The following is a 14,237-nucleotide window of genomic DNA, read 5'->3' as shown; positions in this document are numbered from 1 at the left end:
GTCGACTGTACCTGTCTGGAAATTGCCCATAGTCTTGACTGAGTGCTCTGCGATCGACTCCCATCCCATCCAGGGTGGTCCTCGGCCTAAAGTATATGCCGTGTAATGGACTGGTATCACATCAGGGTGTCTCCTGTTTTGTTTCTTGGATAGGTTCAGGCTTACTGTAACCCTGCTGGGACTTAAAAAGTTAGCTGATTGGATGTGCAATGAAATGACTCTCCTTTTCCTGGGGGTGATTCCGATATAAATAAAAATATAAAATAAATAAAAGCCTGCTGTTCAGGTTTCTGACATGATTGTAAATGATTTGAAAAGATGGTCATTCGATTCAATTAATTTTTATATAGCGCCTTTTACCGAGTCACCCCAAGGCTCTTTACATGGGCGTGTGGTAAAACATCACTACATCACTTACACAGAATGATACACGAAACAGGGAAAAAGAGGAGACAAAGACTGAAAGAAAGAAAGTCAAATGACAACAAAGGAGAGGAAACAAAACTTTCCCAAGAAGAGAAAAAAAAATTCTGGGGCTCCAACGTCCAAGCATAGTAACATCAATACAAAGAATGGACCTTGTTAAAAGCGGGGTGTGGAGCGTGGTCACGGTCACAGCCAAAGTCCATCCGTGTGTCGGCAGGTTGAAGGCCACACCCACAGTGACACTTCCATGGGACTGAACCAGCTTATGGCACCATCCAGACATGTGGGAAGGAAGGCAGAGACCATGGTGGTCAGAATAGTTACATTGATGAAGAAGCACAGTAGATCAAATGGGCATGAACAGCAGCTCCAGCAGCCACAGCTACAGTGTGCTGTGTGTTACGGTGCAGGTCAGCTAAACTGAATTCATAGGTCTTCAGTCAAGACTGAGACTGATTTCACAAGCAGCACATGAGCTGGCAGACTGTTCTACAGTATAGGGGTCCTGTAGCACAAGGCTTCACAGCCAACTGTCAATTTATTTATATCTGGGATGACAAGGAAGCCTGCATTCTGTGATCTGAGTGCAAACACAGCCTGTAAACATGAATCAGTCCTGTGATAGACCTTTGAGTCATTAGCAACCTGCACAGGGATGAATCGTAATCCATTGCCGCTTATCCAGTTCGAGGAAAGGGACATGCCAGTCTATTACAGAGCACATAATTACCCACCATTTGCAAATTAGAAGACTGAATGCTTTCAGACTATGAGCAAATATCTGCCTGTTCGTGGGTTGAACAGACTCCACACACATATAGCTGGGGAGGGGGGGACGCCAGCCCCCAAAATCCAGGCAGTACGAGGCCACAGCATGTCCTAAAATGAATGTATTTGTGAGCATGTATAAATAATATGAAGCAGAAGCAGTGAGTCATCGTGAAAAAAAATGAGGTGAGATTTTGTTGGAAGTGTGTGTACAAACTTGTATGTTGAAATAAGGAAAGGGCAGGTTCGAGCTCCTGTTCACAGAACAGCTAGCTGAGTGTTTGCCGTAAGAAGCCCTTCTAGTTGGAGCCTACAGTTTCCTGGTAAACATGACAGAAAGGGAGTAAGGAGAGAAGAGCAGCGACACAAAGAGAAGATCACACACAGCCAAGCAGTACCGGATTCACTCCTCGGAGGCTTGGCTGCACACAAGTCAGCAGTGGCCCTCCGTTCACCTTCCCTTTCACACACTCTCCTACCTCCTTTTATGTCAACTGCTAAGGTTGCAGCTGCACACTATACCCATCATTGGCTGAGCTATGGTGCTCAGTACGTGAACTTCGGGAAGTTAAATTGCCGTATTGACTCTGAAACCTTTGTTAGAACGGAATGCCATTATTGTTATTGGACAGGTAGCCAGTACAACGAAATTCAGTCTTGGCATATCCCACTTTGCTGTCCTGAGATACACACACAGCCCAGGGTAACACAGGGTTATGAAAGTTCACTGCATCCATTTCTTCTCTGCATTACAAAGCATTAAAACAATGCGTTCCGGTGCAACTTAAGACGCTTGACAGGATTTTAGACAACGCCTGACTTAGTCGGACAAAATATTTGCCAAAAAAACACAACAATAAGGACCAGAAACAATACAAAATGTAACTTTAAAGCTGCTTCGAGACCGCGCGCAAAGTGGACGTACGGAGGTAAATCTGGTTATGATGGCAGAGATAATGGCGCCCTTCATATTTCCAGGTCACGTTTCTTTTCCCCCAAGTCTCTGAGCTGGAGCCCACTTTTGTTTTGTAAACGCGTGTTCCTTATGAGTCATTAAGACAAGCTAGGAACTGTTTGCTTTAAGCAGTGAATCAATATTTGCGTAGGCTGCCAAACCGACTATGTTTTATTGTAAGGAGTGCCTAGTTTTCGAAATGCCTGAAAGGTAATCGGAGAAAGACGTAATGGCGTTTGTGAAGTCCTCGCAAACTTTAATGTTCTATTTTTTCTGTAGCTTGACTTTAAATACGAAATACGGTTACATCTTTGAAATGCATTCAGATATTAGATTGTAATTGACAAGCATGTTTTTTTTTTTTTGAGCGAACCTCATGTTAATACTGTAGCGCGCTTGGGATTACCCCACCGGTCAGGTTTAGAGTTGGCGGATAGATGGAAGACACCCAGCGACATCTAGCGGACAGTTTCGGGTGGTTTCGTTTAGATTCGAAGCATGTGATTTTTCTGGTCATGTGATTCTGTCATGTGATTAGCAGAGACCGGAAGCGAGGAAGTCGGTATGTCAGTTGTGTGCTAGCTATCTCAAATGATTATATTCAGTTTCTCATACTGTTTAAAGACTGTTTGGACAGACACACTTTTTTGTCTGTCTTTATATGTCTTGTGCGTCAGAGTTGGCGTTTTAAATGGCTTGTATGATCTTGCAGTTATAAAGATGCGAGCTCATTTTCCTGCAAATGCACGCAGTTGTCAGGGTATTATTTGAGTAAATTTACAAATATCTTTGAATAAGTGCGTTTTTCCTACACTTATAAAGATTACCATTGCTTTCTGTACCATAATAATCTAAGAAGTAATTAAATTTTGACCAATTTTCGTGGTCATAACCCTTAAAAATACACTTAATAGTTAATAGTTTAAATTGGTTATACCTGAGAACGGAATTTGTTTTTCATTTGTTTCATAAATCTTATCTGTCATGGCGTATATATAAATGTCCTTCTTTCTCCAGTAATGGGAACGTAACGGTTTGTCATGTACAGTCAGGGGTAAATGTTCTCTCTTGTTAGAGCCTGTCTGATCAGTGCATGAATACCTAGAGGATAAGTGGGTGTGAAATTAAAAATAATAATAATAGTCATACAGTTGTAAGATATCCAAATCACCTTGGGTAAAGGCTTTTCTAAGAGAAAGATAACTACTCTTAAACATGCGTGTCAGGTCTGATTTACTTCATACTTCTGGCTTGTGCAGCACAGAAATTCCCTGTCCTAATGATCGTAGGAAATGACAGTACATTAATATTCAGCATACATTTTGTGGTAAAAATGGAACCCATGTCTGATTTCCTTTTTGGTACCATCAGGCACGGACCTCACGACGGATGACGTGCTTGACAGCTCACTTTGGCGATCGTCTGAGTCGGTGAGGCGCCCCTCCCTGCGCTCGTGACCGGCAGGGTCATCCGGACCCCGGTGCTGCTTGCAGCCATGGTGGACTTCCTCGCAGAGAACAACTCGTGCGGACAGGCGATCCTCCTGATCGTTTCCCGGGGAAATGCCATCATAGCGGAGCTCCTTCGTCTGTCCGAGTTCATCCCCGCCGTTTTCCACCTCAGAGACAAGAGCGACCAGCATAAGTACGGCGACATCATCTGCGACTTCAGCTATTTTAAGGTGCCTCCTGCTGCCTTCTCCCTCAGTCAGTATCATACCTTCTAAAAAAAGTGGTCATCCTCCCATTAAATGGTCATGCCTTGTACTTTTCTTTTTTTTCCTCAAAGGGCCCAGAATATTATGAAAACAAACTAGAGGCTAAAGCTGAGCTTCAGGACATAGATGAAGAATTCAGGGAGAACAACATCGAAATACTGTCACGTTTTTACCTGGCATTCGAAAGCGTCCACAAGTACATTGTGGATCTGATACGGTAATTGATCTTCTTAAACCCCAAAATCCCTTTTGGTGTATGATTATGTGTAACAGAAGTTTTCAAGCTGATGTAGCAGATCATGTGTGGTGTAGCAGATCCATATTGCCAGTTAAACCAACTCGCTGTCTTTCCAAAAGTGATGCCTAGCAACACACAAGAAGGAGCAGCAATGTATTTGTTTTTCAAGCAGATTTTTGTTAAATATGCCTGAAACATGTTGGGGGGTTGGATGTAATAATTAGGTGGGTAATAAACCTGGTTTAATATTTCAGAGATTTCCAGCTCGCTCTACAGCTGTTAATAAAACGATTTAGTCATTGTAATCAGAAAAACTTAAAACCACTCATCATGTTTGTGTTTTATACATACGAATTTGAAAATATTGTGACAAATATCGATATTGTGAAAATTTCTGAAAATATCGTGATATCATTTTTAGGGCATATCGTCCAGCCATACATTCCCTGGAATGAGCATCTGGCAGTCAGAGAAAAAATCTAGCAACAAAATGTACTGTTGGAATTTTCTAGTGTTATGCCCTAGGACAAAAAAGTTTATTTTTGTATGATTTGTCTATTTAAATTATTTTTCAGTTTGCAGTCCACTCAATTTGTGGCCTTTTTCATGCTATGAATCTATTCCAAGGGCATTTTTAGCAAATATGGAGCATTGGTGTAAAGAAAAAAATAGCTGAATTATGTTGTGATCGTTTTCATTAATTGCTTAATATGGAGAAAAAATTATTACGATGAAATATTTTGCCATATCGGCTGATATCAAAATTGTTTTACGTACTGTCTGTTGGTCATTAGACATTGTAGCAGTAATCTCACCTTCGATATGATTAGGAATCGATCTTTTCTGGGTATTTCCCGTACACCAGTCCCATGTACATGACCAGCCAGGAAATACTTGTAAGCTTCTAAAGTTTTAAAAGCTTTAAACAGCTCACACGTGTATCGAGATGTGGTGTGAGCTAGATCACCCAATGTCATAATACTTTGGATCGGGGACTCAGAATTAAGTATGGATCATTTACACCTGCTTTGTTGAGTTTCTGTTGATATCTGGTCTTACTTGAGATTTCTAAGTTATCTAAAAGACCAGATGAAGGAAGATCACCATCAACCGCGTGTGTATCACTATAACAATCTGTCGTGTTTTGACCGACAAAATGGCGATGTAAATATTGGCATATGTAGGTCAGAATCCTACATAGGACTGGAGAGTGGGTAATCTTTGCAGAACTGTATATAAACACTGAAGGATGATTATGCAAAAACTAAGGGAGGAGCATATTGCACTTATTCTTTATAGAAAGCCACCGTCTGGATTTAATCTTTCAGTGGAACCATTCATTACAGGTACCTGGATGATCTCAACGAAGGTGTTTACATCCAGCAAACCTTAGAGACCGTGTTACTGAACGAGGATGGGAAGCAGCTCTTGGTAAGACTCGCCCGCCGGGCCATTTCTACCTGCTGCTCCTCCCACACACCACATCAGAGTGATGTGGAGCCCTTCAACATGCTCTCTTGCCATTTCCTGCAGTGCGAAGCCCTGTATTTGTATGGAGTCATGCTGCTGGTCATCGACCAGAAGATCGAAGGCGAAGTGAGGGAGCGAATGCTGGTGTCCTATTACAGATACAGGTCAGCCCTGCACCATGTCTTTGATGGGCATTTGTCAGATGTTCTGAGGACTTGTATGGGGCTGTAGGGTCGTGCCGAATCGCAGCTATTTATTCCTTTGTTGACGAGGCTATTCTGGCAGTAGCACAGCTTTCCCTGGTATGGGATACACTGGCAGTTGAATTCCGCTCAGAGTTGGCATGCTGACGGACACGCTCTGCGGGCTTGATTGGCAGTGCTGCTCGATCATCAGCGGACTCCAACCTGGACGACATCTGCAAGCTTCTGCGCAGCACGGGCTACTCCAGCCAGCCCGGAGCCAAGCGGCCAGCCAACTACCCCGAGAGCTACTTCCAGAGGGTCCCCGTCAACGCCACGTTTGTCAGCATGGTCATTGGCCGCTTGCGCTCTGATGACATCTATAACCAGGTGATACATATATTTCTAACATTTCCAAGCCATGCTGTAATTGTCAGCGATGTTGATCTACACTACTGGGCAAAGTAAATAATCCGAAGCTTACTGTTGTATAATTTGGGTTTGGACCATTTTTTTGATCAGGGGTGTAGGTGTTTGGCCGGTGCCACACCTGATTGGTTATCGCTTATGTCCCGCCCCCAGGTGTCTGCCTACCCACTGCCGGAGCACCGCAGCACTGCCCTGGCCAATCAGGCGGCCATGCTATACGTCTGCCTCTACTTCTATCCCGCCATCTTGCACACGCAGCAGGCCAAGATGCGGGAGATCGTGGACAAGTACTTCCCCGACAACTGGGTGAGTGGCTGCGGGGTCCATGTGCTGCGTGTAGAACAGGAGTGTGAGTATATGCAGCAGGCAGTGCATATATGTACCAAGGGTACTTGCGGCCAGGAGAGGGCGCTGTTGCTATAGGCGTGTTTAAACAGTGTGTGGTGTAAATGAGTAAAGTTTTGGCACTTTGCAAAAGGGGGGGGGGGCGCTCTATTGACATCTGGTGTCCATCTTCAGGTCATCAGCATCTACATGGGCATTACTGTGAACTTGGTGGAGGCCTGGGAGCCATACAAAGCAGCCAAGACTGCCTTGAACTACACCCTGGACACAGCTAACGTACGGGAGCAGGTATGTGCCGGGGGAGGGGCTGTGAACACATGTTGACCCGGGTTGGGGGTTAGGCGTTGGGGTGCAGGGCTCAGGGAGTGCACAGTGCACCACCTGCCTTCTCCAGCATTCTGGGATGCGTTTGATCATCGTCCAGAAATGTGTTTTCCATTCTGAAGACTGTGCCTCAGGCTTTCTCGCTCTCCGGGGGTGCAGCACTGCAGTTTGAACGGATCGTTAAATTCGAGGCTTCAGGGCGGTGGGTCACAGACTGACAGAGCGTTCCTGTGCCCCCCCCCCCCATTGCCGACGCAGGCCAGCCGCTATGCTACTAGTCTGGACAGCCTGCGGCCGCAGGTGCAGCAGCTGTTGAAGGAGGGCTTCCTGCGCGAGGAGATCGTCCTGGACAACATCCCCAAGCTGCTGAACTGCCTGCGCGACTGCAATGTGGCCATTCGCTGGCTGATGCTGCACACGGCCGAGTCAGGTGGGTGCCGGGACCCCACCCCACCCCGTCAGACCCCAAACCCCGGCCAACCATCTCCCCTCAGATACCGTTAATCATTTTAACATCCACCCCCCCCCCCGGCCTTCCTGGAACCAGTCTTCGTTTTTCATCCATCGCCAGAAGCTGACATGAGTTCCCGATACCTTTTGCCCTGTTCCCATGGAGATGAGCCCTCTGCTTTCCAGACTCTTCCACCACAGCTGCATATAGCTTTGCTTTACTCCTGGTTCTGGCTGGAGTTCTGGTCTAGGGCAGAATCCCAAGCATATTTGGTTGTTATCGGTCAGGACACTGTCAGTATGAAACATTATATCCAGCAGAATGTCGGCTGTAGGGTGTTTTCTGACTTCCTGCCCAACGTGTTTGTGTTCTGTCGCCCAGCTTATGACCCAAACAACAAGAGACTGCGGCAAATCAAAGACCAGGTGATCAACGACTCCAAGTACAACTCCAAGATCCTCTTCCAGTTGCTGCTGGACACGGCCCAGTTCGAGTTTATCCTGAAGGAGGTCGGTGTGTCCTCCCCCAGCCGCGTGGAGGCCTCTGCCGCGTGTTTTCTGTTCCGCTCCTAAACACGGCCTGCCCTGCTTCCTCTAGATGTTCAAACAGATGCTCGCTGAGAAGCAGGTCAAATGGGAGAGCTACAAGAAGGAGGGTTCGGAGAGAATGACCGAGCTGGCCGAGGTTTTCTCAGGAGTTAAGCCCCTCACCCGGGTGGAGAAGAATGGTGAGGACTTTGATGGGATGTGTCCAGACCTTTTTCCAGGCCCAGGGGAGACGTTCTGCTAAGCGCTTAAGGTTTATGTGGGAAAACACATCTCTGCCTCAATAGGTCGAGCTGCTAGCACAAGTGAGGAATCACTGAAATGCAGCCTTTGTGTTCAAAGCAACAAAGAGTGTAACCCCACCTCCTGGACGCCGCTTCTGGGAATTGTTTGGTAGTCTTACCTCTGTGCTTGCAGAGAACCTCCAGGCCTGGTTCAGGGAGATCTCCAAGCAGATCGAGTCCCTGAACTATGAGGACTCCACAGCTGCGGGGAGGAAGACCGTCCAGCTAATCCAGGCCCTAGTGGAGGTACTGTAGCCACCTCCTCGTTCATGCTATGCAATAAAATGACCCTTTATTTGGGATTTTAGCAAGTACACGGCCTTGGAGCATTTCTCTGGGGTTAAGGACCTTGCTCAAGGGCCAACACCCTTGTTAGTTATGTGTTTAATGTTGTGTTTAAAATATTTTATTAGAGAAAAGTATATATTAGTGCAGCATTTCCCAGTCCGGTCCTCAAGGAGCCGGGGGAGGGTAACAATGTGGACCGTCTGTGGACCGAGGACCGGGTTGGGAAACACTCCATGTGTGTTCAATGTAGGGAAAAGCTCCTTTTTCATGTTCAAATTTCTTTCCAGGTACAAGAATTCCACCAACTGGAATCCAACCTGCAGGTATGCCAGTTCTTGGCAGACACCCGCAAGTTCCTGCACCAGATGATCCGCACCATCAACATCAAGGAGGAGGTCCTGATCACCATGCAGATCGTGGGCGACCTCTCCTACGCCTGGCAGCTGATCGACAGGTAAAGGCGTGCGGGGTCACGGGGTCGTTCCTGCGGCGTTAAGCCGCCGCCGGCGCGGCTGGTGGACGCCGTGAATCCATCATTCTTTTTTCACCCCTTTTGTCTTCAGCTTCACGTCCATCATGCAGGAGAGCATCAGAGCGAATCCCTCGATGGTGACAAAGCTCCGAGCGACATTCCTGAAGGTAACCTGCAACTTTGTGCTGTGTTTGTGTTCCATTCTGTACCAGTATATAGTAGAGCTGCATGTTATCACATCACGATCACAGTAATGACCAGGACTTTAGATGACGAAACATTTGTCTGGGCTGCTGCTAATTTGGTACCATACAGACATTTACTTACACCCTGGTGTAAGCAGATTAATAGTATACCTAAGATACTAATTAGAAGCGTATTAAGCATATTAAATGTGGCGTATCCTTTTTTAATTAACGTGTCGGACTTTAAACTCCAAAAAGTACCGCCACACCACCAACATATTTTTTACCTTGTTTATCCACAATATCTCGCTCTTTTGTTGCAGCTGTTGATCTGTCCCTTTCGTCATCGCCAGTTCAGTGCTTATCGCTTCCAGAACCCTGTAGCGTGCTCCGCTAACCGAATTTAATAAACATAAGGATTTGCAGAATTTATACAGATTACTAACTTATGGCCATCACAATATACTTATGGCGTCATTAATATTTTAGGTGTACTACTGAGAGTGTCCGTATAGTTACCAAAAAGCCAGCGTCCGGACAAACGTTTCAGCCGTTATCTAAAGCGGTGGTGATTATGTGATATGGCGCAGCCCTGCTTTAGAGTCTCCGTGCGCTGCCACATGCTGTCTGCGCATCCCTCACTCAGCACAGGGTGCAGAGGCATGGCTAACATGCGCAGCGGCTCTGCACTCAGCTGCTGTCCTCTCTGCGCAGCTCGCCTCTGCCCTGGACCTGCCCTTGCTGCGCATCAACCAGGCCAACAGCCCAGACCTGCTCAGCGTCTCGCAGTTCTACTCGGGGGAGCTGGTGGCCTATGTCAGGAAGGTACGCCGTAACGTGTCACGGTGCCTCTTGTATGGGGGGGGGGTTGGGTTTAAGCCCCACCCTCTTCAGACAAACCATAAAGGCGCAATACTGTGTGAAAATAAAACTGAGGTGTTTTTTCTATGTTATGTTGAATGTTTCGCTTGCTTGCTCATTTATGATGATACTGCCTTCTGAATCTGTGGTTTCTGCGGTCTTTTACCCCCCCCCCCCCCTTGTGGCATGGTAGGTGCTACAGATCATTCCAGAGAGCATGTTCACGTCTCTGGCCAGAATCATTAAGCTGCAGATCCATGACATCATGGAGGTCCCCACACGCCTGGACAAGGACAAGCTGAAAGATTATGCCCAGCTCGGGCCTCGCTACGAGGTGGGCCGGGGGTTCTGGGAGGTGCTGGGCCTGGGGTGCCGTCTGGGTGTCCTCAGCGACGTGTCACGCCTCTCCTCCTCGTCCGACAGGTGGCCAAACTGACCCACGCCATTTCCATCTTCACCGAAGGAATCCTCATGATGAAGACCACCCTGGTCGGCATCATTAAGGTGGGCGGAAAGTTCATTCGCGTATTTCACTCTTTCCTTTCGAAGTATCGTCCAGACACAGATGTGCAGAGATGAATCATGTTGCTCTGCAGCATGTTTCGTCCAAAGCAGCACATCTCGGGATTGACAACATCGGTCTCTTTGAACATGACCGGTTTCCACTGGGAATAGGTCATATAAAACCTCCTCATAGAGTCTCTGCAGTGTTTTCTGGTTCAGCTGCCTTTCCTGCCTGCAGGTGGATCCCAAGCAGCTGCTGGAAGATGGCGTCCGGAAGGAGCTGGTCAGGAGAGTTGCCTTTGCACTGCACAAAGGTCTCATCTTCAACCCAAAGGCAAAGGTGAGAGATCAGGTTGTAGACCAGGAAGTAGGCTATTGACTGATTCGCTGTGCCATTATGGGAACTGAATATCATTGGCTGAAAATGCAGCCACAGAGCTATAATTGGTCATTTGTTTTCCGTGTCCCTCCCACGCTGATGTGTGCCAATGCCCCCGTTACCCACCCAGACCAGTGAGCTGATGCCCAAACTGAAGGAGATGACAGCCACCATGGACGGCTTCTTCCGCTCCTTTGAGTACATCCAGGACTACGTCAGCATCTACGGCCTGAAGATCTGGCAGGAGGAGGTATCCCGCATCATCAACTACAACGTGGAGCAGGAGTGCAACAGCTTCCTCAGGACCAAGGTGCGCATAGGTTTCTTAAATGTGCCGCATCACATCTGTTACCGTGGTTTCTGCAGCTGTTGAACTCATTCATTGTCTAGTTTTTTTTTATTCATTTAAGTTCTACATCCCTGCCTATTTTCCATGCATATCCTAGACACTACTGTCATTGTTTCCAGATCCAGGACTGGCAGAGTGTGTACCAGTCAACTCACATCCCTATTCCCAAGTACCCCCCTGTGGATGAGTCAGCCACTTTTATTGGACGTCTGTGTAGGGAAATTCTCAGGATCACCGATCCCAAGTATGATCCCGTCCATCGTTACCGCTTGGATGAATGGATGTATAATTTACTTTATGAAATACAGAGGTTTCCCCTAAGTTTTAAGTGGAATGCTTTGCCGCCTTGTTCGTTCTTGAGAAGATAATGCCCATCTGATGTGTGGTTCTGCCTCCCGAATTGTGAAGTCATTTACTTTGCGAAACTGGCCATTTCAGAGTCACCTGCTACATCAACCAGATGAACACCTGGTATGACATGAGGACCCACCAGGAGGTGACAAACAACCGGCTCTTCTCTGAAATCCAGGACACCCTGGGGACCTTCGGCCTCAATGGCCTCGACCGACTTCTCTGCTTCATGATCGTCAAGGAACTGCAGGTCACCGGCTGTGGATTAGTTCTCTTGCAGAATTTTAATTCCTAAAGCTGCTGCAGCATCACATTCAAATTTCGCTTAATTTCCATAATTCAGCAGCTTCCGAACAAATTCTTGTTGAAATTTTTTTTGTGTCTGTATTTCTGCACATCAGATCAAGCTATCTGTGATTTTTAGAGAATATTTCAGTAAGTTTTCAGTAGGTCTATCTGATGGTGTGAGATTCTCTTCTGCAGAACTTCCTGACCATGTTACAGAAGACCATCCTCCGGGACAGAGCTGTAGTCGATGTCTTCAAGGGAATGCTGAGTGTCGTCAATCCAGTGAAAGGCATCGTGGGTAAGTCCCAATATGGCAGCTAACCTCCCCATACACACACACTGTGTTCCTTCATTCTACATGTCATATTCGTGTGTGTCTGTGTCCTCTTTCAGCAAACGCCTCAAAAGTCTACTCAAGCGCGGTGACCAAAACACAGAAGATCTGGGTGGCATATCTGGATGCAATCCTGAAGGTATGCAGTCCATTTTCACGTGTGTCTTCGGGCCGCTGCCTCGTAACACTGACGTGTCCTACGTCCTTTGCGTTTGTCCCAGGTCGGACAGATGCAGATCCTCAGGCAGCAGATCGCTAATGGGCTAAACTACTCCTGCAAGTTTGACTCCAAGCATCTGGCTGCCGCTCTGGAGAACCTGAACAAGTTGGTCCGAATTGCGTTTTCCTTAGTTCCCGCGCTGCCGGGATGTACGACGGCAGGGCTGGGTGGTTGTGCTGGCCGTCATTTCCAACTTGAGCGGGGTACTTTTTGTTTTGGGTAGGTCTCTGCTGGCTGATATCGAAGCCCATTACCAGGACCCGAGCTTGCCCTACCCGAAAGAGGACAACACTCTCCTGTATGAGATCACAGCCTACCTGGAAGCAGCAGGAATCCACAACCCACTCAACAAGGTCCTCTGGTCTGCTCGGAGATGACGTTGCACAAATTTGGCAGGAGGTGCTCAGTACTCACACTATGTTAAAGTGCAACCTGTATCGGTCATACAAGTGTTAAAACCTGTGTACCAAGCTAGCTAATCTTAGCTATTGGCACACAAACCCGCAGGAGCTTAAACGGTGAATCTTAGATCATGTATATACTCTTGACCAAACATGCTGCATTCTCCTCTCTTCATCTGCAGATCTACATCACCACCAAACGGTTACCATACTTCCCCATCGTGAACTTTCTCTTTCTCGTCGCCCAGCTGCCAAAACTGCAGTACAGCAAGAATCAAGGTAGGGGGCACTGTTGGACTCTCCTTTTTTTTTTTTTTTTTTAAATGCCGGCTGCTAATTCTGGCATACGCTTGTCCCGTCAGGAATGACGTGCCGCAGAGCCGCCGATCCGGTGGACTGGCCGCCTCTGGTTCTGGGTCTGCTCACTCTACTCAAGCAGTTCCACTCCCGCTACACTGAGCAGTTCCTGGCTTTAATCGGCCAGTTTATCCGCTCCATCATGGAGCAGTGCACCAGGTATCACCAAGCTGGTCACTGTACTCAGCTGTCACATCAGCTCTGGTCACAAACAATCTGATGCGTAAAAAAAAAAATACTTTTTTTTTAAAGGGCAGATTATTACATATGATCTACACGAGTGGTTTTGTTTTTTGTTTTTATTCTATGAGTTTTAAATATCTTGTTCTATTATGCATAAAAATGTGTTCGATAATCTTGTGACCACTGTGGGTCAGAGGTCTCCTATTGATCAGCTGTTTTTTTTTTTTTTTTTTAAATCACCAGTCAGCGGATACCAGAAATGCCTTCAGATGTGGTGGGAGCACTGGTATTCCTTGAAGATTATGTGCATTACACAAAACTTCCCCGTAAGGTAAGGAGCAGTCTCCTTTCATGAGAGTCTGTCTAATTTCACTTTAAAGCACGGTCTGCAGTTTCAGCAGGCCCTGTAACTGAAGCCACAGTCTCTGAAACTGGCCGCTCTCTTCCCATTCAGGTGGTAGAGGCCCACGTGCCCAGTTTCATCTTCGATGAGTTCAGGACGGTCCTGTGACGGCAGCGGCCGATCCCAAGTGGACCGCAGAAGTGTCTCTGTTTAACAGAACTGACGTTTTCCTTCTCATACTGTCGATTAATCCGAAAGCACTAATGAAATCATTCAGCGTTAGATTTTTATAATGTAACATTTTTACATTGATAGTTTTTGTGTCCAGCTGCGGTTAGCTTGATTTGTCTTTGTATGCAGTCAGAGCCTCAAATGCCAGCCATTTTGCTAATAAAAGCCGTGTACATATGTCTGCATATTTTGTATATTCTACCAGCTTGACTTACATATTCCTGTAGAAATTCAGAAAAATAATCTTTCTAGTATAATCAGCTAAACATCAGCAGGGAATAATGCATAGTAATGGACAGAATCCATAATTCATACGGCTGTCCAGCTGTTAAGTTCTAACACAGTTCCCGGTGTTAC

At 46.6% G+C, this 14,237-nt stretch overlaps 1 protein-coding gene across 1 annotated transcript; it reads left to right on the top strand.

Moving 5' to 3' along the window:
* The first annotated feature begins 2,585 nt into the window (after positions 1 to 2,585).
* On the top strand, positions 2,586 to 14,057 carry washc5 (WASH complex subunit 5). Its single transcript, XM_023815382.2, has 29 exons — positions 2,586 to 2,711; positions 3,521 to 3,830; positions 3,938 to 4,083; positions 5,451 to 5,535; positions 5,638 to 5,738; positions 5,954 to 6,146; positions 6,339 to 6,491; positions 6,705 to 6,818; positions 7,113 to 7,284; positions 7,687 to 7,814; positions 7,903 to 8,032; positions 8,268 to 8,380; positions 8,710 to 8,876; positions 8,986 to 9,061; positions 9,794 to 9,904; positions 10,134 to 10,274; positions 10,364 to 10,444; positions 10,683 to 10,784; positions 10,954 to 11,133; positions 11,292 to 11,416; positions 11,611 to 11,773; positions 12,007 to 12,109; positions 12,205 to 12,284; positions 12,367 to 12,470; positions 12,589 to 12,718; positions 12,949 to 13,045; positions 13,129 to 13,282; positions 13,550 to 13,637; positions 13,761 to 14,057. Exons 2-29 carry the CDS (start codon positions 3,645 to 3,647, stop codon positions 13,815 to 13,817), a joined length of 3,480 nt encoding a protein of 1,159 aa, XP_023671150.1. The 5' UTR covers positions 2,586 to 2,711; positions 3,521 to 3,644; the 3' UTR covers positions 13,818 to 14,057.
* Positions 14,058 to 14,237: the final 180 nt, after the last annotated feature.

Source organism: Paramormyrops kingsleyae, chromosome 9, assembly GCF_048594095.1.
Source record: "Paramormyrops kingsleyae isolate MSU_618 chromosome 9, PKINGS_0.4, whole genome shotgun sequence".
Classification (NCBI taxonomy): domain Eukaryota; kingdom Metazoa; phylum Chordata; class Actinopteri; order Osteoglossiformes; family Mormyridae; genus Paramormyrops; species Paramormyrops kingsleyae.
Note: the sequence above shows the minus strand (reverse complement) of the source record. Positions and strands in the feature narration are given on the sequence as shown.

What these genes read in the sequence shown, in the direction of transcription:
- washc5 (XM_023815382.2), top strand. Translation starts at nt 3,645, where the DNA reads ATGGTGGACTTCCTCGCAGAGAACAACTCGTGCGGACAGGCGATCCTC. An exon ending in CCCTGGTCGGCATCATTAAG is followed by an intron (nt 10,445 to 10,682) that starts GTGGGCGGAAAG and finishes TCCTGCCTGCAG; the next exon opens with GTGGATCCCAAGCAGCTGCT. An exon ending in TGATCGTCAAGGAACTGCAG is followed by an intron (nt 11,774 to 12,006) that starts GTCACCGGCTGT and finishes TCTCTTCTGCAG; the next exon opens with AACTTCCTGACCATGTTACA.